We start from the raw sequence: 25311 nt of genomic DNA, 5'->3' as shown, positions 1-25311 counted from the left end.
TACTGTTATTAGATGTATTTAGTTTGCACAGTTTGAGCTGTATTGCCTTCAGCCAGTAAACATTACAGTAGATGGTAGAAATTTCTCGATCTTGAAGTTATTTTGCAGTCTGGATGGAGAGAAAAAAGCTGTGGTTTCTATAGCAATACTTCACTTGATAACCTGGAAGAGCACGCTAATTCTATAGATAACTGTTTCTCCTTATATAATCCCTGTGATGTGCTGAGCAAATGCTAACTGATGCTGTACAGCGTTGTGATTACACATTTAATTTCCTCCAATTATTCCAGAAGAAAAATTAGTGAAGTAAGACACAGATATTGTCTCTGCCTGATTGTAGCTGAGCCCTGTTGGGTTTAGAAGCTCAGAATTCAGTGAAGCAGGCAGGGCTGGGATTCATTCTGATGCTGGGCAGATTGCTGGTTAGTAAGGCATTAGCATGTACATCCCCATTTCCCTGCCTATCTCCTTGCCTTGAAGCTTAAAGTTTACAGAATGCAGAGATGACTGAAATCTAAATTGTTGTTCTGGTTTCCTTCTGGAACTGCTTGTCACTTTCCTGTTATTTTTAATAATGTAATGATAAGATTTTTTGACACGTACTGTACGTCTTTCCTTCAAGACAGCTGCAGCCTGCCTTGTACAAACTGCCAGGCTGGCAGGAAGAAAGTGGCATGCAGAAAGCAATGCAGGGAAAAGGGTTTGGGTTGGTTTTTTTTGGTTTTTTTTGGCCTCTGCTAGAATCTCAAAATTCCATGAAGATACATAGACATTATTTCCTCTGCCTGCCCCTTCCACTGCCTCCAATAAATTGACTGTATTTTAAATAATTTTCACTGGAATAAAAGGAATATCTTTATTTCATGCTGTGGATTACTTGCCATAAATTTATCTCATAGTGTTTATCTCTTTGAAGCTTTAAGTTGTAAAGGTGAAACTAAGGAATTTATAATAATAATAAATTATAGAAATTACTTTAAAGGTGTTTCCAAATATAAGCTGAAATCAAGCATTGGAACTTAATTACAAAACAAATACTGTCTGGAGCATTTCCAACAGGTACTGTTGGAGAAAGAATTGTTCTGCAATCTGAGCTAAAGCTGGGATAAGGAAAATAAACAAAAAAGCCCCAAACAAACAGAAAGAACCTAACCAAAAAAAAAACCAACAAAACAAACCTGGAATTCATGTGAATTCTTTCAGTCTTGTAAATACCAGACCTCTTCTGTGCTAGGCAGGTATGCTGTGTGTATTAGAGTTTTCATTTGAGGGTCACTCATTCATTCTGTCATGGACTGATGCTTTCCCTGACCTGCATTTTCTTCTTTTCCTCCTGAGGTCCTACTTCAGTCTTCTTGAGTAAATTTTGTTTTCTGCATATTTCACCATTACGTGGGTTCAGGGCCAAATGGGAAGTGGTTTGGGTTTAGTTCTTGCTCTTAGGCTTTTGTACAAATAAATGGTTACTTTGCATATTTGCTGTTTTCATTTATGACTGCATTTATTTTCACAGCCTGAGGAAGAGCTTGATCCTGAAGAGAGGGACAACTTCCTCCAACAGCTTTACAAGTTTATGGAAGACAGAGGTAACACTGAATTTTCTTCCTTTTTTTTATCTCCAGTCCACTTCTTTAATGGCACAACACTCAAAGGGAACTCAAATCCTCCCTGAGGTGTTTTGGTTTTGTTTTGCTTTCACAAAGCCTTTTCTATGTTCCTAACGCCTGTTAAATAAGCCCTTGGTTAATTTCTGGTTGTGACAGCCATGGCTGAGAGCTCTGCTGCTGTTAATCCCAGGCTGGAAGCTGTGGAGTCTGTCCATGGATGGTGAAATCCAACCAGCAGAGAATGGTGATGTGCCATCCTCTAGTCTTGTGCACAAATGGAGCAGTGATACCTGAAGAGACAACTTAAAAGAATCTATTTTATCCTGTAGCTACAACAAGAAGATAGTGTATTTTAAACATCTGTCTTTACAGAATTAAGTGAGACTTAATAAAGTAGAATAGTTGAAGTCTTGGCTTCAGAGCAGTTTTAAAGTGCATGTGCTCTGCAGAGGGAGCAGGATGTACCTGCTGGCTTGGGAGAGCTGCTGTTGCATAAGGCATGTGCAGTTGTGATGAGACTGACATGAAAATGGAAGCTTTTATGCTCCTTTTTAAAAATCTGTATTCAAGCCTGCAGAATTTTGTCTTTTAGAGTATATTGGTTTGATAAATTTTACCCATGAAGTCACCTTTTCAATCCTGTATTTCAACTGCCGTTTTCATCCTGCAGTAGCCTTGGTGTAGAGCTAGATTACAGGTGTAACTACTGCCCTTTTCCCTTTTCTTTTCAGCTTTCTTTTCTCTTGACAGCAGCTACCTGAATGATATTTCCATAGCAGCACAGAGTGCAGCAAATGTTGATGTATTTGAATTTGAAATGACCAGAACTAAGGGTGAAACATGAAGTACTTGCAGAGTCTGAATATTTGCCCCTTTCTTTTTTTGAGGGTGGGAGGTTGTTAAAATCAATGGGGAAATCAAGCTGCCTTTGTAAAAGAGAGTCTGTTCTAAGGAGGTATGTTCTAGAGCACAGAATCATAAAAGCACAATCCAAAAGCTGTTCAATATTGCCAGTTCTTATCATAGGTTTAGAAATTGAGCATGTATTATAGCAAAGTGTTCTGGAGCTCATCCAATATAATTTTGAAGGCCTCCTGTGTATATAACCAGTGTTTCTGGAGAATAAGCTGCCTTAGGGGAATAAAAGACTAAGTTGGGGGGAAAAAAAAGAAATCATTCTGCTGCTGGGCTAATCCAGAGTTTTCCTTTCATGTAGCCTGATTCTTCCCACTGTCCTGTATTCTTGCCTTCTCATTCTCTTTCCTAAACACTCACAGACTGCAAAACCAGTAGAGATTCAGGACCTTGTGAAGGCAGAAGAAGAAAGCATCTGTATGATGAATTTGAAGACTCAGTCCATGAAATATTTTTCAAGCCAGTATGTGGATTGAGCAATGTGCAGAACTTTTTGGGACTGGGACTTTCCCCTTGCCTGTTTGCTTTTTATTTTCCTTCTCCATCCTTATAGCAAGATTTCTGTTCCCAGCAGATTTGTTCTACATTCTGTTCTCTCAATATAAATGTTTTGATTCATGGAATCATGACAGTATTCCCAAAGTCCTATAAAATTATTTTAATGATTCCAAATATAATTGCATGAAGATGAGGGAAGATACAAAGCAGCAGGGAAGAGGTTTGGCATTCTTCCTTGCTGGGAGGATTATTGTCTACGTATGCAGCCACTTGCCCTAAGTCACTTTTGGTTTCTCCTTCTGCAGATAATTACTGTTCTGTGTGTCACTGCCACTCAGCTGATCCGAGTTCTTTCTTTTCCCTGGAACTGCCCCAAATATTCATGTCCTGTCAGGTCCTTGTGCTTTTCCACATTCTGACAATTTGCCTGAGTGTCTCTTCCTAATCCAACGTCTCTGCTTCTTCCTCGTTCCTTTCAGCCCACGGTGCTTTTAGTTAATCTCTTCACACACTACTCTGTTCCAGCATTCCTCAGGTGTTCTCTGCAGCTTCCTGCAGTTCTGGCTGTCCTCCCTGCTCAGGAGAGGAGCAGTGGGATGCAGCCAGGTGGATTGGGGTTGGTAATAAACCTGGGAGGCTGATAAACCACCCAGGGATAATGATGCATTCAAAACAGGGTGAAGCCTTAACTGGTCATTGGAATTTACTGACTTGGGAACATACCTTAAGCCATTGAATACAGATTTTAAAATGTAGAATAATACTTGTAATCAAATGTGTGCTAAAGGAATGGAAGAGGCACCTTGCTGTTCTTTAAGATAACTTGTTTCTGTTTTATTTTATTCAGGTACTCCTATCAATAAACCACCAGTTCTGGGCTACAAGGACCTTAACCTCTTCAAACTTTTTAGGCTGGTTTATCAGCAGGGTGGGTGTGACAATGTAAGTGCTGAATGTTCCCTGAATTAAATGTCTGTTCATTCATATCTATCAATGATTGTCCAGGGAAGTTGTGGATTCCCCATCCCTTGCAGTGTTCAGGCCAGGTTGGGCAGGGCTTGGAACAACCTGGGATAGTGGGAGGTGTCCCTGCCCATGGCAAGGGGTTGGAACTGGGTGATTTTTAAGGTCCCTTCCAACCCAAACTGTTCACTGGATATAAAAGACTTTGGCTTTTAGCTCTGTTCAATATTATTCCTTAGTGTTATTATTTAACAAAACCTGTAAACTTCCTTTTTTCTCTTTTTTCCCCCCCAAAGATTGAAAGTGGTGCTGTATGGAAGCAAATTTATATGGACCTTGGCATTCCTATTTTGAACTCAGCTGCTTCCTACAACGTAAAAACTGCTTATAGAAAGTAAGTTTTTATATTGGGTAGTGGTGAAAGCACTTTTCCTTTCTTTTTCCTAGTTGTAGCTTGTACCATATTCAAGAGGTTTTTGGGAGTTAGAGACAGCATTTGATATTCTTCAGTTAATGAACAGTTCTGAGCATTTTCCAGTGCTGATGTGGAGGAAAGGAGGGAGCAGTCAGGGCAGGAAGTTCCTGTTGCTCCAATACATCAGGATTCTGCTCATTTTTTTACCAAGAAACTTTTACTTTCCTCCTGTGCTGATGGTGTTTCAGAGTACACCACTGAAATTTTTAAAAGAAGCTTTGGCAGATTCAGTTTTGCAAGTTAAGGTAATTAACAGGAGCAGACTCCTTAATCTTTAGATCTCATATGCATTGAGGAAAATTTTTTACCAGTTGCTTTAGCTTTGTGAAAGGTTTTTACTGAAAAAATACATGTTTTAGATTGTATATTTACATAAGATCTTTGCAGAATTTGTAGAATAATGTCATTAGGGCTTAACTGTGTGCATTGCTGTGGTGAATGTGAGAGTTATTAAATAGTAAAATCATTACTTACATTGACTAAATACATAAATCTTTTTCTTCTCACCCTCGCTTTTCAGCTGTGTTGTAACTTTTGAATTGGAAACCTTTCAGGAATTACATTTTCCAAGCTCGTTTTCTAAATAAAAATTGTTTTTATTGTTTATCCTCCTTGGAAGTTTGACAAGAAACAATTGGGCTTTTTGAGTAAAAGGGAAGAATGAGGTTCTCTTGACTCAAACCTCGGGAAATTTGGAAATAGGGATGAGTAATGACTCAACTCATGTTAATGTCAATGAAGATGACAATGTTGAGACTCTCTTCAGTGGGATTTGAACTGGGCACATGTTTAAGGTCTGTATTTTACAGAGAAGAGTGTTTATCCTGGAAAGAGTAATTGGTAAATGTGTACTGGGTTGCTGTTACAGTGGAAGAAACGATGATGTTGTTTGGACACATGAAAATGTGTTGTGACAGTGATAGTGTGTTGTAACTTGCATATTAATTCTTTGAGGAATAAGCTAATTCATACCTCTGTCACCTATAACTGGATTAGAATACACACAGGCAGTTTCCAGAGAACAAGCTCATGCATGGCATTACTGTCATGAATTCTTAATTGGATGGGAATGAAGTTAAATATATGAGAAGCACCTCTGTGTGTTCTTTTTCAGCATTTGATATGAAATTGTTTCACTTCAAAATCTTCTCTAGCTTTTATATTTTTATTTGGGTTTATTTGGTTGTTGTGTGTTTTTTATTATTATTTTCCTGAAGTTACTGAGCAGGAAAATAGGTTTTATGCACTTCAATAAATGAAAAATAAACCATGGAATATAAATGGGACCTTCCTTGTGTCTGTAGGTATCTTTATGGTTTTGAAGAGTACTGCCGTTCTGCAAACATTCAGTTTAGGACCATCCATCACAATGAACCAAAAGTGGTAGAAGAGACACAGAAACACGTGGAACCAATGGAGGAAAGTGTGAAAGAGGAACAAAAAATGCCCCCAACAGAAGTTAAAAAAGAAGCAGAAGAAAATTATTCCAGCAGTGAAAGTGAGAAAGAAGAAATTGAACTAAGATCCCCAAGGGTGAGCGGTCTGAACTGATTTGTGTTTAGTCCCTAACAAAGCCCCTTTGTGTAGTGAACAGTTCCTATAGTGACTTTTCCTTGTGCAGCAGTTGCACATTGGAATTGTTGCACTGGTACAAGTGTGGAGTTCTGTGAGTGTTAATTGTTAATTATGTTCTACCTGGACACAGAGATGGATTACTCCTTCATATTCCACACCATGCCTGGGATTTGCTCAGGCTCAGCTGGATGTGCTGTGGTTCAGGGATGCCTTGAGCTGTTCCCATCAGAACAGTGAAACACAGCAGGACAGTCTTGGTTGTGGGTGAGGGTTTCCACAGGCACATGGAACCTGGAGCCTTCTGGCAAGAAACAGGAATATCAAAAACCTGCTATGGATCTTGGAATCAAAGGAAGACCCATTTCTCTGAGCTGGTTTTTGCCACAGTTTCTCTTCTAATAGAAGAAACACTCAAATACTGGAGTACATAGACAAAAGTAGAGGGAAGAACAATTAAGTTTAGCCTTCATTTGTCTTTAAATGCTGTAGAGGTGAAGGTTGTATTAGTAGCTACATAGATCAGATCAGTGCCCCAACAGCTGGAGGATACTGAACACCGTGAGGAATACAGACAGTACTTTAAAGGTGTTGGAATATCACTGTAGCACTCATTTAATTACGTTAAAAGAACATTTTGTGTTCTTCAATGGACTATGACTACTGAAGGACAACAATTGCTGCTTTTAAATTGTTCAAGTTCTAAAGATTCTGTTTGACTAAAATGTTATTCTGTTGAAGTCCTTCTTGCAAAGCAGCTTTTCAAGCAAATACATGGCCTTATAGATTAATAGATGGAAGGACATGGTGTAAACACAGGTTGAGACTTCTATTATGTATTATATTTCTGTTTAATTGAAAGTGGTTGTTCCCAGCTGCATCAGCCTCAGTGAACTTCCTGACATGACATTAGCTTTGTTCTTAGTTTGTTCATTTATTTTTGAGTTAGTTTTTCTTTCTGAGAACGCTCAAAAGAAGGTTAAAGAAATGTAAGAATTTTTTGTCTTTTTAATAATTGTCTCTTTGTTCTGACTAAAAAGCAATGATCCTATCAAGAGACTTCTAATAAATCAAATGATAATACTGTGCTAGATCTCTAAGAATCAGCTGCAGATAGTCCCAGGCAGCAACTGCTTTGAGTACTCAAGGTGCCTTTAAAAAATGAGATATTTAGGGTTTTTTGAGAGCTGACAAATTTCTGCCCTTGATGTCCACAGGTGACTGTCAGGATTGAAGATGCCTCCCCTCAATATTCCTATACAAGCACTTCAAATAATGATATTGCTGTAGGTGAACAAGACATTTTGGCCCTTTCTATCAGAGTAACAAGCATTACAAGTCCAAACAAATATCCTGAAATCCTCCATCAGTTAATCAGAAACTCATCCTCATTCCAAATGAAGCAGATAGAAAAACGTAAAGTTTTAATTTTACTATTTTAGAATATTTTGCACTTTTTTGTCAGCTCCAGCCTTTTTTCTCTACAGGAGTTGCATGTCTCATTTTTTTGCTGGGATTTGGAGGGGTTATGAAGAAAGCAGGGGACAGGAGTCATTAAACTGATTTTATTTCTGTTCCAGGGACGAAGAAGACTTGCCCGGGATGCAGCCCCTGCTAAAAAAGATGGTGAAGAGGATAAAACCCAAGACAAATTAAAAGACAGTAACAAAGAAAACAAAGATGTAGAGGAAACACCTGAGAATGCAGAAAAGAAAGAAAATGAAACTCCTCTAGGGAAGAAAAGCACACCAAAGCAAAAAGAGAAGAAAATTAAAAAACAGGAGGATTCTGATAAAGAGTCAGATGAAGAGGAAGAGAGGCAGAGGGAGAGGTAAGCACTAAATTGTATCACCTTCTTTGAGTTTCTCTGTGCCATGATTGAGCTGTTCTCCAGGCAGGAGGACACAGACTTGATCTTACTGAAGTGTGAAAATCAGAAGCCTTATTCACTCAGACAGGCAGGGAAAGGGAACATTTTATTTCAAGCTTGTAGAGCCTGCTGTACCTTCTGGAAGCATCTTTTTGTGCTGGATGCCAGGCTGTATTTTTCACTGTCACTTCACTTGCCAAGGCTGTGTTGGTGTTTTATCACACCAATACCTCCAGACACCAAGCTGACCAGGCTGTGAGAGGATGGGAACAGCTTGGGGACACTTCCCTGGGCAGTTGAAACAGAAATGGCAAATCCCTCTTCTCCTGTGCTTTGAAGGGTTTGCTGATGACTGGTGAAGCTGCAGGCTCCTTGTTTTTGCTGTGTGTCAGATGATCAAGGCAGCAAAGTTTTCTTTAAGCTGTGTGGGTGTTACTTGTCCTCTGACTTGCTTGCCACAAGATAATTGACCTTTCACTGAAGGCCAACAAATCTATTTCATTAAAAGCAAACCCATAGTCCTTTTTAGTATTTTATTTCTTGCTGACTTTTTTGTAGAGTAGCTTCTAAATTATGCTGAATTGTCCCTTAAGTAGGGAAGGAATTATAGCTAAAAATAGGTTTGATTGTCGTTCTTCAAAATATGTTTGAGTATAATATTTAAACAGTAGCTAAAGGTGTAATGAGAGGTGGATGTATCTAATAAAGAGCTGTGCAGACACTTTTAAGCTTGGCTGAACATTTTTGTGATCAAGGTTTTTTCCAATGGAATGGTGTTTGTGTCATGAGGGGATCACTGTGATGGCAATTCAAACTCATGTGCAGTTAATAAACTGTAGTATTTTAAGCTAATTGTTAAAAGTACCTTTTTTTTATAAATTATGTCTCAAAATCAAATATTTCAGAAACTGAAGTTAGTTCTTCCTGTTCTGTTCAGGAGACACACACTGAGTTAACTTTTATTCCTCTTTGTATTTTCAAAATATTAATTTAAAAATAATCTTTAAGCTTTGAGGTAATTGTATGCTTTATAAATTGTGTTTAAATTTTAATAAAACTTACTGGATATTTTTGGCACTTAGCCCTATTCTCCCTAAGTTCTGCTCTTGATTTAAAAATCCTGTTTGTGAGCAAGCTTCAGAGACAGGACAGGGTACAGAAAATTAATTTATTTTTGCACCCTTTTTCTACATTGACTACTCTCTAAATTTTAAAATATGATTGTCACTAATTAGTGGGCATTTTAAATACATTTTACTACAGGGAAGAAATTGAGAACAAAGGAGAATCAGAAGGTGAAGAAGATGAGGAGGACACAGAACCCTGCCTGACTGGAACCAAAGTGAAAGTAAAATATGGACGTGGAAAGACTCAAAAAATTTATGAAGCCAGTATTAAAAGCACAGAAATTGATGATGGAGAGGTTTTATATTTAGTTCATTACTACGGTTGGAATGTAAGGTGAGGATAACAAATTGCCTTTCCTTTCTTTGTTCAAAGGCTTATTTGCAAAAGAAATTTTTGTTTTTAAGGACATAAAGTGAGAGATGGTCAGTGATGTGGCTCCATATTGAATTACCAACATAACAGGCTCTGACTTCTTCACTTTTCAGTGTTGGTGATTTTGTTCATGGTGTTGCATTGAAATGTCAGAATATACTTGTATTTTTCCATCTGCCTTAGGGATCCTCACCCCTTCCAGGAGTATCCCTGATATTTATTGTGTCTATCAGTGTTAGCACTAGCAAACTTTCCTTTAAGGGAGCCATTGATAATGGTGGTGATATTTACAATTAATGTATTAAGCACTGGAATTTTGGTAATAAAATACATTCTTGTATTGAATGGTAACTGGGATTGTAAAATGCTTCTCCTGGCAGCCAGTCTTCATAGTACTTTATATATTTCAGGTATATAACATGGTATTCCAAATCCATAAGCAAATTTCTTTATGTGGCAGCATGAAGTTTGAGTGTGGCAATATTCCCCAAATATTTACAGGTTCCCTTTACCTTATTAATATCTTGAGGAGCATCAGTGTGTTTGTGCTTTCCAGAATCTCATCCAGTTTGTTGCCATAATTAAAAAAAAAAAAGGTACATTTTCCTGCTGAGGTATGGTGTGGTGAAAACTGTCTTATGTGTGTGATGTGGAATAACTGACACTTTAGAGCTGACTCAGCCCCCGAGTGCTCCAGTGAGAGACAGGAAAGTTTGTACCTTAATTCCCTCATCCCATAAGGTTTTTTTATGGACTGGAAATGTCATTCACCTTTCTAAGGCCAGAATACTGCATGAGTTGTAAATACAGGCTCTGCTATCATGGAATGGTTTGGGTTGGAGAGGAAATCCCATCTCATTCCACCCTCCTGCCATAAGCAGGGACACCTTCCGCTACCCCAGGGTGCTCTGAGCCCCATCCAACCTGGTGTTGGCCTTTTCCTACCTCATTAATAAATATTTTGTGTTTATTCAAGTCTTTTACTCCTCATATTCAAATATTTTCATGTGCAGTGATAACAGCATGGTTTCATTCCCTTTCAGGTATGATGAATGGGTGAAAGCTGATCGGATTATCTGGCCAGTGGAAAAAGGAGGACCAAAGAGAAAACAGAAGAAAAAAACAAAGGTAATGATTTCAATAATTTTGTTGTAGTGCTATATTTAAAAAAAAAGTTGTTCAGGCCACAGTCTAGTTTTTAATAGAGAGTTTTTAATTTGATAATCAGCAGTGAAACATTAATAAAAATCCACTCTTTCCCCTGCAGAATAAAGAAGATGGTGAAAAGGATGAGAAGAAGGACGAGGAGAAACAAAAATCCAAGCGTGGGCGGCCCCCTCTGAAATCCACTCTCCCTTCCAACACGTCCTGCAGCCTCCCCAAAACGCCCAACAGCGAAGGTAAATGCGGCTCCGGAGGTGCAGGGAGCGGCCGAGCTCGGCGCCCTCCGGGGGAGCCCGGGCCGGGCTCGCTGCCCTCGGCTGGAGCCCAGAGCTGCGGTGGGAGCCCGGAGCTCCTGCTCCGCCCCCGGCACAGTCGGGGCTGGGCGCTCCGGCCGATCGATACAAATTAATTCTTTCGATTTTAATTTTAGCAACACCTCGCAGGCAGACCAGACGTAGCTCAGGAATGTTTGATTCTGATAGAGGATCAAACGGTGAGTGACTCAGCCCTGTGTATGCTTTGGAAGCTTTTTCAGTACCTTTTTGAAAAGAAGTTTGGGGTTTTTTTTGTTGTTTTTTTTTTAACCTTTTTTGGTTGTTTTTTTTTTCCTTTCTCCTCGTAAATTTTGTTGAGTAAGCAGCTGAGCTGACACTGCTGAGGAGCACAGCTTGCTCACACAAGAGCAGTCAGTGACTGTACAAGTCATCCCATGTTCTTCAGCCAGAGCCTTTCAGTCCTGAACAGACCAAATCCAGTGCTATAATGATAGTCTTTATTGTGCTAATTAAGTCCTCAGCCTCAATACTCCATCATCCAGCAGAGCTGTTAATTATACACAAATGGCAGCACATCTTTGGTGTTTCTAAGCCTCTCTGAACAAGAACTGAAGTGAAATCACTGTCTCCTTTTAGTACAGGTCCCTGAGTAATCTCCTGGTAATGTACTAGTGCTTGCTCTCTGTGTGGTGCAGCATTTGTGCAATAGATCAGCAATGAAATGTCCACACTGGGGTTTAGAAGGTTTTTATTTATGGGTTTGGGTTGGGTTTTTTCCTCTGCATGGAGGGGAGAAGAGTTATTTTTTGGTTTTGTAGTGTCACATGGGAGAGGCAATATCCATGGGATCAGGGGAATCTATAAAACTATTTTTGCTGCAATAAAATGTAGTTAATTTATATTGGCTTATTTGGGAAATAATAGGAGAATCACAGACTTCAGCTAAATCACCTGAGTTAAGAGCATCAGCCAGATGCATCCTGAACCATGACAGCACCACCACTACTGCAGTTTCATAGAAATTTTACGTAAAAGTAAGGGTAGCAAGTATGTTGAGTAATGCAGGTTTTTTAAAGTTTAAAGTTATTACTGCAAACTGATGTTTGCAGTAAAACCATAGATTACTGAAAGCAGGGTTTTTCTGAGGTTCAAATAAAAAGTCATGCTGCAATTAATTATTTAGGGTGCTGTTTGCTTCTTCTTAAATTTTTTTTAGACTCTGGCACATCTGACAGTGAAGCAGATGAGTCATCTGAAAAGAATTTGAATGAAGAATTTTCTCCAGAAACTTCAGAACTGGAAAAAAGTGAAAAACTCCGTGATGAGAAACTGGATGAGGAAAACCCAAAGATTTCTCATGTGCTGAAGGAAAACGACAGGACTCAAGTACAGCAGCTAGAAACACTGAAACTGGAAGTTGAGGAAAGTGAACAAATTGTTCAAATTTTTGGAAATAAAACGGATCAAATGGAAGAAATCAAAAGAGAGGTTGAAAAATCACCGAAGGGAAAAGGGAGAAGGAGCAAGACAAAAGATTCCTCATTGGAGAATGCAAAGATTGCACCAGGAAGCCAGGAAGAGGTGGCAAATGAATCTCTTACAGAACCTGAAAGGTTAGATGTGTCTTCCTTGGACTGTAAAGACATTTCCAGCACTACTGAAAGTGAAACAGAGCCCTCCACAAAAGATAAGAAACTTTTGAAAAGGAAAACTTTGGAACAGGCATCACCTGAGAAGAGAAACAGGCGAGAGAGTGAGATGGAAGTGCCAAATATTGTATCTGAAGAGAGGACCAATGAATGTAGTGGAGCAGAGGAATGTAGAGGGCTGAATGCTGAGGAGTCCCTCAGAACTGAGAACGAGGAGATGCCGTCCCTGGTGGCGGAATCAGCTCCGCACGGTGCGGAGCTGAGGAACGACAGCTTCCAACGGCCGGCCGAAGCCAGCGAGAGCCTTCCCTTGAAAGATGAGGATGACACAATGCCTCAGATTGGTCCTGAAACCTTGCTGTGCCATGAAGTAGACCTGGATGACTTGGATGAGAAGGAGAAGAGCAGCACTGAAGATGCAACAGCAGAAAAGCCAGACCCCAATGCTTCTAACTCTGCCCCCACTGCCTTAGCCCCCGGCGTCCCCTCGAGCTTCCCGGTGGCCTCTCCTCTGGCCCTCAGCCAGGACGAGTCCCGCAGCATCAAGAGCGAGAGTGACATGACCATTGAGGTGGACAGTGTGGCAGAAGAGTCTCAGGAAGGGCTCTGTGAGAGTGAGTCTGCCAATGGATTCGAGGCCAGCACCACGTCGAGCAATTGCAGCATAGCGGGGCAGGAGAGGGAGACGGGAGAGAAAGGTGAGCGTTTTCTGGAGGAGCCACTTCAGCTCTGATCCTCCTGAAGGTGGCTTGAGGCTGGTGTCACTTGACTAAAAGTTGCTGCTCTGTTTTGTCTGCTGGTTATAAATTCACGGAATGGTTTGGATTAGAGAGAACTTCAAAGCCCAGATTGCTCCAGTCCCCTTCCATGGGCAGGGACACCTTCCACTATCCCAGGTTGCTCCAAGCTCCATCCAGCCTGTCCTGGAATATTTCCAAGGATGGGGCAGCCACAGCTTCTGTGGGCAACCTGTGCTAGGGCCTCAGCAGCCTCACAGGGAAGAATTCTATCCCAATATCCCATCTAGCCCAGCCCTCTGGCAGTGGGAAGCCATTCTTCCTTATCCTGTCACTCCAGGCCCTTGTGCCAAGTCCTCCTCCAGCTCTCTGGAACCCCTTTAGACCCCAGAAGGGGCTCTAAGTTCTCCCTAGAGCTTCCTCTTCTCCAGGCTGTCTGGTCTTAAATTTCTTTGTTGCTTATAAAAAGAGCTTTTTAGTAGCAGTAGTATTTCAAGTATCATATATTTTATTTTTTGATTTTTTTCCCTCCTCTCATAGGTCAAAAAAGACCCAGTGACAGCAATAGTGGAACACTGGCAAAAAAGCAAAAGCGAACTCCAAAGCGAACCAGTGCTGCAGCCAAAAATGAAAAGAATGGAACAGGTATATTCCTGCAGGGAGGGGAGGGAGAAGGTTGTCCTGGCCTGTAAATATGTGTAAGAACATACTGTTCTCATGTTACAAACAGTTTCTAGTGGATGGGGCTTCCCTCTTAAGGGTTTTCATTTTTATTCATCGTGATTATTGCTGATGAACTGGAGAAGAGTTGTGAGCTCTCCCAGTGTAACTGGGAAATCTCTTGCCTGTTATATTATATTACTTACTTAGGGAAAAAGTCTAAATTATTATTTATATTAGCAGCCTGTACATATTTACCATTATGCTGATTTTTAAATATTGGGTTGGTTATGAATTTGGCAGAGGGCACATTTCTTAAAACAGGTGTTTCTCCTGGGGAAAAAATAAATGTTTTTGAAATACAGAAAAATGTTGATGCTAAGGAAAAACTTTTCATCCAAAGGGATCTTGTCCAGTTTTTCTCTCAAGCATCCGACTATTTTATAACTTGCTATGGAAATCTGAATTTTTGTGTTTCTGTAGCTCGTTTTTCAGAGAATCACAGAGTGGTTTGGGTTGGAAAGGACCTTTAAAAATAATCTTGTTCCAACTCCCTGCCAAGGGCAGGGACACCTTCCACAATCCCACATTGCTCCAAGCCCCATCCAGGCTGGCCTGGAACACTGCCAGGGATGGGGCAGCCACAGCTTCTGTGGGCACCCTGTACCGGAGCCATCTTTATAATAAAGAATTTCTGTCTGATATCCCATCTATCCCTGCCCTCCCTCATCTTAAGGACATTCCCTCTTGCCCTGTCACAAAATTTTTGACAATCATTGCATGACTGAATCCGTGGTTTTGGCTTTGTGGCAACACTGTTATATTTTTAAATTTCAAACTAAAATACTAATGATCTGACATACACTATTCAGATATATTTAATGTGCCTGTGGAGAACTTGGCAGTTATTGTAGGAATCTAAAATATTTGAATATATGAGCTAAAAATTTTCTGTTAACATGTTGAACTTCTGTTGTTTTAGTCATGGTTCAGAATTGTTCCTTTAGATGTGTAAAGCAATTTGATAACTAAATATATATATAATAAATAATTTATGATATAAATAAATAAGAAATTTATTTATTACCCATAGTAATCCACCCATAGTGCTACCTACCCATAGTAATCCAGGTGTAATCTTTAAGAAAGAGGTTTTAGTGTCTGCTTTATATTAGAAAGCTATAATAGGTGATGTAAGACAATTTATCAGTGCTCTAATATTCTAATTTTGATAAGTTTATTTACTATTTCTGTACAGAAGTTTGACTTACTTTTTAACTAGGCCTCGTTAGCCCTGCATCAATTGTGATTATTACACTTGAGAGTTCAGTGCATGTTGTGTCTGATCAGGTTATCCATGGAATGTGAGATCATTATTCCTTGGGTTTGTTCTGTGATCTTCTAAGCAAGAAGCAGCAGGGTTTTTTTAATCACTGTTCTCTTTACTATAACCACAATTTTTAAAATGTCAAGGTGAAGGTTTTAAGTCCAAATTAATTTTTTTTTTCCTGCAGGACAAAGCAGTGACAGTGAGGATCTCCCTGTCCTGGACAGTTCCAGTAAGTGTACTCCTGTCAAACACATCAATGCATCCAAACCCCAGAAGATTTCCCGCTCCCCTGCCAGGGTGATTTCTCCTCACATCAAGGATGGAGAGAAGGACAAGCACAGGGACAAGCACCACCACCAGAATGCTTCACCCAGAGTCTACAAATGGAGCTTCCAGCTCAGTAAGGATTCTTGGAATTACTTGATTACAGGGAATTTGTGAGAAAATTTGTTCTGAAAGAAAAACATGGGAATTTTGGGATTCTAAATTAGGTGTGGGCCTTTTCTGGCATGGTTATGGAAATGTGTTCTCTTCCATGCTGTGCCTTACATCCTCTTAAGAACTGCATTCATTTGTTTAAAATCACCTTGACAAACTTATTTTTTCTTTTCTTTCCACTTGCAGATGAACTGGACAATATGAGCAGCACTGAAAGGATCTCCTTCCTCCAAGAAAAGCTCCAGGAGATCCGAAAATACTACATGTCCTTGAAGTCAGAAGTAGCAACCATAGACAGGAGAAGGAAACGATTGAAAAAGAAAGACAGAGAAGGTGAGGTTGAGATTTGTTTTATGATTCCCATGAGGTGTTAATTTGTTTGGAAATGTGTAACTCACAGCAATTTGAGTTGAATTGATGATATTTTAGAAGAAAGGAAAGTGTTGCCATCTGTTTGTGTATGTATTTGGAAAGAATATTTGTGGTGTTTTGGAACTTGAACCTGACAAACATTTGCTGACTCTTGTATAACTGTGTAGTAGAAATTTGGACTTCCTAGTGCAGGTGTTTCCATTAGAGTCATTTAAGTTACCTTTTCAATAACTGGGTAAGGTTAATCCTGTGTGAATACAGCAGGGGAAGCAATTGGCAAAACCTCTATATCAGTTTTTTGTGCCTGTGCTGCTCTTTGTGATGTCTATTACACAACCTAAAAGAAAGGAAACCTTCCTTGTGAGCTGTACCTTGATTACCTGATGCTGATCTGTTGTTCTGTGTGTTTAGTGTCCCACACAGGAGCATCCATGTCATCTGCTTCCTCAGACACTGGAATGAGCCCCTCATCATCCTCTCCTCCCCAGAACGTGCTGGCTGTGGAGTGCAGGTGATAAACATTTCTCTGCCTTGCCAGCAGCTCTCTGCCATGGACATAAACCCTGAAATTCTGCCACAGAAAGCACTCAACTGGTTGGACATTGCCAAGTATATCCTGTACACACTTCCACTGCTGGACTGTACCTGTTCCCCCCTCCTACCCTCTTCTTTTGTTTAATTTACTGTTCAGAGAACTTAAGCTCATTGGTAACTGAAGGTTTGTAGGCACAACGTGGCATCCTTGTAATTGTGTTTGTTTTTGTTTCTTGTTTGTTTCTTTTTGTTTTGTTTTGGTTTTTTTTCCTAACACAGAGGAAGGGCACTTATCAAATTTGCAAAGTTAATGTCCAATGAAGCATTCAGGTGTTCTAGGGTGATCTTTAAAAAAAAAAAAAGCAAGTGCACCAAGCAGACATCAGAGTATTATCTAAAAGAACTGAGCAACTGCTGCACTTTCACCAAGCTGTGGGTAACTCTTGGTGAGTAGTTCCTCTTTGTGGAAGCACTTGCTATACAGAACTGCCAAAGTATGTGTTCAGCAATGTGCCCAGTTTTAAAGCTGTAAATGGGACAAAATAAATTGTGAAAGGAAGTGTAGTTGACTGAAAACTACAGTTGTAATAAGTCTTCCACTTTTTATAGGATTTTTGAGCACACAATTATGCAAATGTTTTAATGTTTATTAATGTTTACAGTGGAATTGTGAATAGGTTTTCAGTGGACTATCTTATCCCTTGACAAAAATATTTTGTCTTTTTTCTATGTAATTTCAGAGTTTTTATTTTGTTACAAAAAGACGAAAAATGAAATATATAACAACAATGAAGTTATTTAACAAGATTTCTAAAGCTGAAATTTTTGTGTAAAATAAGGTATCTTGCAACTTGTTAAATATATTTATTCAGACATTGGATGTTGTATTTTTATGTATTTTTTAAAATATTAATAAAATTGGAAAAAAAAATTCTAGGTTAGTTCACTCTTTGGACAAAACATCCTTCTCAGTTCTGGCTCTTCAGGAGGAGTTATCCAGTAGCCAAACCTGTACTTCCAGTGGGTCTGTCTACATATCCTCCACCACACAGATCTGCCAGCAGGCATCTGGGTTAAAATAAAACTTAATTTGGAAACTTTGGCAGTCCTAGTACTTAACCTTGTTTGGAGGAACAAAATTGATTGGGTTGCCCTTAAGATGCTTTGTCACAAGTTCTTGTGTTTGCTGTACTGCCGAATAAATTTATATCTCCCAAAGTTGAGATGCACCAATAAAGTAAAAGCAACTGTGTGTGCTCTGCCTGTGGATTGTCCCACGGGCTGATGCAGCTTGTAAATAACTCTTCCAAACCCATGTATTTAAAGCAGTTTGCATATACATTATGTATAAAAAGTGATTTTTTTAAACAATTTTTTTATCCATGTTTGTACATTGAAAGGGGGCCTGAGCCCCTTTTTCTGTGTTTAATATGCTGTAGAGTAATAACATAGATGCTCTAGACTGTATATCAGGATATTCTGGTTCCACACAGCAGAAGGTCAGGAGGAAACACTAGTGATGGCGTAGCATTACTAAAATTGATGTTTCTTGAAATTTCATTTTACAGCATTTGTCAACTTGTGATTCCAATTCCTTCCATTTTCGCAGAAAATTAAAGAAAAAGTACTCTTGTAAATGCACTTTTTCTGTCTTTTCTTAAGCAAAGCAGAACTATTTCAATGTAAGATAAATATGGAACTCACTAGACAGCGCTAATAAAGGCCATGTTTTAAACATAGGCTTTATATTCTATTTTTATTTAAGTGATTGTTCTTGTAAATGTCTGGACTTTACCCTAAATAGGAAAGTTAATCTCCATAAATTACTGTAAAGACTTTTTTCAGAGCTAACTTTTACTTGTTAATCTTCTAATAGCTACGAATAAAAAGCAATACTCATTTAAAAGGAAGTAACATGGGTCAAATGTTTAATATTTACAGAAGCAATCTAAAATCCAGGGAAATAACAGGATTAATGACATCTTGTGCAGATCTCTGATCTCTAGCCTGTGTGCACACTGTGAGATCTTGATCAGGCACAGAGGATGGAGGAGCTGCTGCCCTGGCCTGCATGTTTCCCACGTGTGTTCTCAGCTGGATGCTGCTCCTGTCTCTTAGGAATGTTTAAAATCCTGCTGGAAGGCTCCAGGTATGCTCCCATAGATCATGGAAACCCATTGCAGCCCACTGACAGGGAGAACTTCCTCCCTGCTTCCTCTCCCACCTGCTTCCTTCTCTGTGCTCACCCCAAAAACAGCTGGTGTTACTCTGGCAGAGCACTGAACCTGCAGGAAAAGATGCATTTTGTGCTGAGGCAAAGCCTCCAGTATGTCACTGATTCCCTGGTTTTTATTTTTCTGGGAAGGAGCACATCAGATTATTCAGTAGAAGTTTGCAGTAGTTTCCTGTGATGTTTAAAAATTGCACAGGGAAAAGAAAACTAGCTGGAATAATTGAGCTGTCCTGGGTTAAAGGTGAAATCAAGAAGAAACCGTAATAAAATCTGTGATTTCTAACTCTACAGTAATCCCCTTATTGAAGCCTTGTTGTTATAAATTCCAAAGTGTCTTTTATTGGCTGGAAGTTTGTCCTGTTGAAGACACAGTAATTATGATTATACAGAATTGGGATTTTTTCATTAAGAGATTAGGTATTGTGTTTCTGAGACCAAGCAGAAATAAAGCACCTTCTTGGCAGACTTTGTGCTGTTCTCTGGCCTTCTGATCTCCTACAGGTTTTTCCTCAAAACGATATTTGTTATTTCAAGCTTCCTTAGGAGGTAAAAAAAAAAAAAAAAAATTAAGATATGGGATCCAACATTGTTAAAAAGAACGAGGTTGTAAGAAAATCAGACTCTTCCTTCATTTTCTGCAATTGATACAAAGAACTGTCAGGTTGCTGGCAGGTAACTTATTTTTGTACTAGCAAAAATCTGAAAGATGGAAAACCTCAGAATGTTTCCATGCAAGGACATAAGGTAAGATTCTTTTCCTTACTTGTTTTATTCACTTTCCATCAGGTGTATCAGCTACGTTGTACTCTGGTGAGTTTTTATTTTCTAATGTGAGAGTTCAGAACACCCAGTTAAATCCCTGCTTGGTTTTGGCTCCTCCATCAGGTTGCTGGTGGCTGGGAAAGTTTCTCCTGTTTAATCAGCCTGAACAGATCAGGCAAGAGAAGCAGAGTTGTCAGAACAATAATAACAAATCATTGTTTTGACAGAGGTTAAACAGATTTTCAGTAGTAATTATCAGTGAATGAAAAGCATAACAAGGGCAAAGAAATGTTTGTCTTCCTGAAGGATGATGTATCTGACAGGGAGCAGCAGAAAAGGTGATTAAATCACTGTTTGTGTTTTGTGCATGCTTCAGTCTAATTTTTTAGAAGGTGCAGTATTAGAACAGACAGATTTTTTTTAAATGGTTACATATTCTCATTTTTTTGTAGGGGGAGCCATGCAGAATTGGCTACCAAAATTACTCAGGATGGCTTTGATGTGGAGCTGGGAAAAGAATCTGAATCTAAGGATTGTCAACTCCTGTGCCTCAGTCAGAAAATCCACTGCTGAGAGAGCCTTCTTTCTGCAGACAGGTTTGTCAACCAGATGGAATATTACATTAAAAAATTATTACTTTTATAACATGTTCTTTTTTCCCCATTAAAAATCTTCTTGGATAGCTGAGGCAGCCAAATGGATTTTCTGGGCAGCATTTACTGGAATTCTTTAACAGCAGTAAGTCTAAGAAATGCTTTAGTCTTCTTTTTAAGAAAAAAGCAGGTTTGGTTTGATGGCTTGAAAGAAATCTGACATGAGCCAGATTTACCAGCTGAAATAAAAGATTAATGTGTTCACAAAAGTATGTTGAGCTGTTTACTTCACTGCAAAAAAACTTCATTGCCCTTTGCAAAAATTATGCACTGAAATCTTGGTTATTTTTCGTTCTCTGGTCTTGGGATTTTTTTATTTGCTACAGTGTGAGACTCTGGAGATGTGGGGGCCATAATAAAACAGTGGAACCAAGGGGGATATTGCCAGAGGCTGACTCACTGTAATTCCAGGACTAAGGAAAATGACATTTTGTAATTAGCTCACACTATTAAGCTGTTGCTCTCAGATTTTGAGAAAATCTGTCATTCTCCCATTTTACCTCGCACCAAACAGGATGGGATTTTAAGAAGTCTCAGTGTTTAAAATTACTCACCTTTATCAGTTACCACTAAGGAACTGGGATTTATTTGGGGTCTTTTGTTTGCTCTGGAGATCTGTGAGTTCCCCAAATTCCACAAGTATTTATTTATTTATTAGTCCCATCCATTGCTTTGGATGGATATGTAAATTTACTTTTTGTGTTCCAGTGTTTTTGGTCTGATGGCGTGTTCGTTTTAATGCCAGTGAGTGATGGATTTTATGATTAGCCCCAGCCCAATGACAAATACTCACCATGCTGCCATTTAAAGAAAACTGGAAGGATCAAACTGTTGATTGTGAAAGCACTTTTTCTAAGAATAGGACATGTCTGGTGTCTTCTTGGTTTTGAATTATCTTTGCCATTTATGCTGTTATTCCTGCTCATTCCCATTGCAGAGGAGCCTCAAATTCTGGCTCAGAGCAGGTTGGTTCTGTTTACATTGGTTAACACCCTTCTGCTGCTCCTTATCCCCAAGAGTTTTCAGAGATGAGAACTGGCTTTGTTTGATGCCCCTTGGCCTCAGTGCACCAGCACAGCTCACTCACTGCACTAACCACGGAAGCTTTGCTTCACTTTCCCTCTGGCAGTGTTTGCCAGCCAAGGAAAGCTGCCCTGGAGCTGTGCTAGGGCTGTGACAGCCTGCAGGGGTTGTCACTGTGTTTAACCCTGAGCCTGCTGCTGGGGGACACTGCCCTGCCTTGGTGCTGGGGGTTTGGTGATTTCTCACTTTTCCTGCTGTTCACAGTAACCCAACAACATTTCCATTCCAGCACTGTCGGTGTCTTTGAACTCCTCCTCTAATCCCTCATCTGGGTACAGCTTGACCTAATTTACCCTGCTCCTGCCAGCTATGCCAGTTTCATAAGGAGGGGTAAGATGTGGAATTTGTATTAAATACTTTGCTATATTGCACAAGAGTGTTTTTCTTTCTGCTTTAACAAGGAACTTGTTTATCTGTAACTGAAAACCATCTCTCTTGATGCTCTTTTATTTCCCTTATGAATAAATTCCCAAATACTTAAATTTCCTATTATAAAAGGAAAAAAAAAGGAAAGCCCCAACCCTTAATTCCTTCTGCATGTGCTCTGCTTCCCACCCTGCAGGTGACCCCTGTGTGCCATCCCAGTGGCATGGATGGGGACAGGTGCTCAGGGCAGTGGCTCCCTCAGGTGGGCAGGACAATCCCTCTCTGATGAGGAAATGTTTTGGCACTGGAACCAGTGAAAAGTAAAATTTTATGTTGGCCTGTGCAGGTTTTAGGAATGTGATTAACTAAGAATGTGAGAGCAGCCCCACATAATGCTGTGGGAATAATTATGGAATAATGTTGTCCACAGGCAGTGCAGGAGGGAGCTGATCTCTGTGGCTGAGGTTTGGCTGCTGCTGTTCTTGTTTCCTGCTTTTCCTTTGGAGAGCCCTGAACAATTGATGAGAATGAGATTTCTGTTTGACTCAGAGGCACTGGGCAGCATCCCCATGCAGGGTAACACCTCTCTGTGCCTCTGAGTGATCAGCTGATGTTACATTCAGCCCAGAGCTGGTTTTATATAAAACCTTTCCTGTTGGGCTGTCCCAGTGCCCAGGGATGACACTGCTCATTGCATCCCCTGCCATGAAATGTGTTGTCTCTTCTTCCAGATCTTCCATAAGACATTTTCTTATGTCTCTGGAGAATAAAGAACAGTTTGGATTGGAAAGGATTCTCAGGATTCTCACAGATCATCTACTTCCAACCCCCCCACCAGGAGTATCTGCTTGTGCCCCAGCAGTCTCTGTGGTCCCTGAGTGCTCCAAGGGTGACCCTGCCCCTCTCCTGGTGCCCCAGGATCCATCCTCCAAGTGCCTTCTGGTGTGACCCAGCCACCTCCCTGTGCCTTTTGGTGCAATACAGCCAGAAATCCAACAACAGTTTAATCTGCAGAAAGTCACTGATGTACTTATCCTGATCTAATTCCAGTTGTTGCTGTAAAACTGTAACACGTGCATTTTACCTGACATTTATTGTGAAGAACCTGCTGCTCCCTAACACCAACACACAAAGGAGTGTGAAGTTAAGGTAAAACAATTAAAAAATCCTCCAACATGAAGCAGAATTATAACTTTTGGAGTTCTTTTAATGCTGTCTTCTGGAAATCCAAGGTGCAGGCATGATGCAGGTTCAGGTGTCAGAGGCTTTAATTGCTTTTACAGCTTTTAGAGTTTGGGCCAGACTCATTCAAGGAATTTTGGAGCTGAGCTTAATGGAGTTCCTAAGGTTTGAACTGGATTCCTCAAATGCCATGTGCTGACTTCCCAACTAGCTGAGAGAAGATGCTGAACCAAGAGCTGTTGCTAAGCTCCAGTTCCCAGAGTGGGGAATGTCAGAGCACACAGGATTTGCCTCCTTGCTCTGCAGCCACAGCCACACTCAGTGTTTCACCCACACTCCCGACAGCTCTGCAGTCACTCCTTTTCTTGCCTTCCAACAGAGCTCAGCAGTTGAAGCTCTCAGCAGGGGATTACATAAATTGGGGCTTTGCTTTTGTCCTGGAGAGAATTCAAGGAGCCTCCATTATAATCTTCCAGCTGATTGATCTGATGGCTGTGCCAGCACTGTGCTGTCCAGGGCACTCTGGAGCAAGGCTCTCATTTGACCCTTGCTGCTGAAAAGGTTCTGGTTTCTGTGGGCTGAGGAGGAGCTGTGTGTGTGTGCAGCAGGAAGGATCTGTGTTCCTCACTGCTGCTGCAGTGAGCATCTCCCCCTAATGAGTGTCTGTTTACCAGCTCAGTTTCCTTGAGCTGCTTTTTGGCAGGCTGCCCTCCCCTCCCACCTCCACTTTGGCTCACTTTTTCCACAGCTTTCTCAGTACTCCTCCCTCAGCAGCTTCCCATTTTTCACCCTTTGCTCCTTCTTCCATCAGAGTGGGATCCCTTCCTGCACCTACTGTGCCTCAGCAAGGTGATTCACCTCCTCCTCACACCCCTTAATGGCATTTAAGAAAATGCTGTTATCTTTCTGTTAGGATCCAGAGTAAAACCATTTTTATCCTATTTTATATTATTTATTTTTATCACCTGGATGCTTTAGATACATTTTATTTCCAAGCTCAAGTAGATCTGTATTGTCTGTATGCAACCTGTCACCTGGATGTGAAAGACCACAAGATTTTTGTAGTGGTGCAACAGCTTTGAGAAAACTGGTTATTCAAACCTGAAAGTGGGTAATTTATTAACTAAGACCCTCTAAAACTTGCTTAACCTTTTTTAAAGGAAATCTGTCCTAATATTTAAATATTTCCTAGCTCCAAATACAGAAATGAGAGAAAACCATTATTTTTTTAACTCCCCTCACTTCAGCCCCAAGGTGCTTTGTTCAGAAGACATGAAAATCCTCCACTTCCCTCAGTTAAACTCTTCAGGCACTTTTCTGAGCACCTCTTTGCACATGAAGATCCAGTGGAAAATCTCAATCATGGATTACTTTCAAATGTTTAACAGAAAGAGACTGCTTCAAGGAAAGCCTTCAAGTCTTTACTATACATGTATTGATTCAATTTAGCTGCAGCATTTGTGGCCTGATTGTAGCAAACAATCTGGACAGTTTTAGCCTGCTATTCCTTTGAAAAAACAGGACACTGCAGACTTGCTGCCTTATTTGGGCTGGTTTTTAGCCTTCACTGTCTCAGAGTGAGCTCTCATGCATCTCCACGGTAACGAGGCAAAGGAGGAAGGGGCTGTGACACAAACACAGGCATGTGGGGCTGGAGGCTCCCACTGGCTCCTTGCACCTTTGCAAGCACAGGAGCAGGGCTCCAGGGAGAGCTGCAGCACAGAGAGCAGTGACTGCTGCAGGTGGCAGGGGCACTGTGCTGCCCTCAGGGGCCAGGAATCCACAGCTGAGTTACCCATTCAAGCTGCTGCTGGAAATAGAAAGGTAGAGAAGGTAACAAAATCCCCTCCTGCTTTTTCTGATCCTTGCTGTTGCCTATCAGTAACAGAACATGGCAGCTGACATGAAATAGCTTTGGTTCACTCCTCATCACCTGGAGTCCTAAAATTGGTGCTCCTGATGTTCAGTTCCCGTTGTTCCTTTATTTTATGAGTTAGAACTGAAGCACAGGGTGCCTGTTGACTGTCGTTCTGCTGCACTGATGCCCTGACTGCAGGATTGCAGCTCTCAGGATCCTTCCAAAGCACTGCTGTGTTTGCTAACCCAATGCAGCTGCCTTCTAAACCTCTGTCTGGGTTCATGCAGCAGCAGGACAGACCCTGTGCTGTGCAGAGCCCGTATTCCCTGCTGGAATTCACAAAAGCCTGGATGTGGTACTCGATGCCAGGGTTCAGTTGAGGTGTTGGGGCTGGGTTGGACTCGATGATCTTTAAGCTCTCTTCCAACCCAGGGTTCTGTAAATTCTGTGGAAAGTGCAGCAAGCTCAGTGCTTGGTGTGTCAGGCCAGGAGGCCAGGCTGGGAGGACGCCGTGGGGCTCCCTGAGGGAATCAAGGGGTGCACAGGAGCTGCCTCAGGCACAAGTGCTGCTAATGCCCCCCAGTCCCCCGTCAGTGACCCAAAGATAACCTGGGG

At 40.6% G+C, this 25311-nt stretch overlaps 1 protein-coding gene across 2 annotated transcripts in view; it reads left to right on the top strand.

The window, feature by feature from the left end:
- The window catches only part of ARID4A (AT-rich interaction domain 4A), a 45431-nt gene extending 28543 nt beyond the window's left edge, over positions 1-16888 (top strand). The window contains exons 12-25 of one of the 2 annotated variants that reach the window (XM_030949221.1): positions 1514-1586; positions 3868-3962; positions 4280-4377; positions 5763-5991; positions 7611-7861; positions 9164-9361; positions 10444-10528; positions 10668-10800; positions 10995-11057; positions 12056-13186; positions 13766-13870; positions 15400-15615; positions 15840-15986; positions 16437-16888. In XM_030949221.1, coding sequence (XP_030805081.1) covers positions 1514-1586; positions 3868-3962; positions 4280-4377; positions 5763-5991; positions 7611-7861; positions 9164-9361; positions 10444-10528; positions 10668-10800; positions 10995-11057; positions 12056-13186; positions 13766-13870; positions 15400-15615; positions 15840-15986; positions 16437-16540 — 2928 coding nt within the window. In that variant the 3' untranslated portion in view covers positions 16541-16888. The remainder of the gene's footprint in view (positions 1-1513; positions 1587-3867; positions 3963-4279; positions 4378-5762; positions 5992-7610; positions 7862-9163; positions 9362-10443; positions 10529-10667; positions 10801-10994; positions 11058-12055; positions 13187-13765; positions 13871-15399; positions 15616-15839; positions 15987-16436) is intronic. The other variant, XM_030949222.1, reaches the window with a different exon arrangement.
- Positions 16889-25311: the final 8423 nt, after the last annotated feature.

The sequence above is a fragment of the Camarhynchus parvulus genome, chromosome 5 (assembly GCF_901933205.1).
Source record: "Camarhynchus parvulus chromosome 5, STF_HiC, whole genome shotgun sequence".
NCBI lineage: Eukaryota > Metazoa > Chordata > Aves > Passeriformes > Thraupidae > Camarhynchus > Camarhynchus parvulus.
The sequence above is the reverse complement of the archived record's forward strand: the minus strand, read 5'-3'. Positions and strand labels throughout refer to the sequence as shown.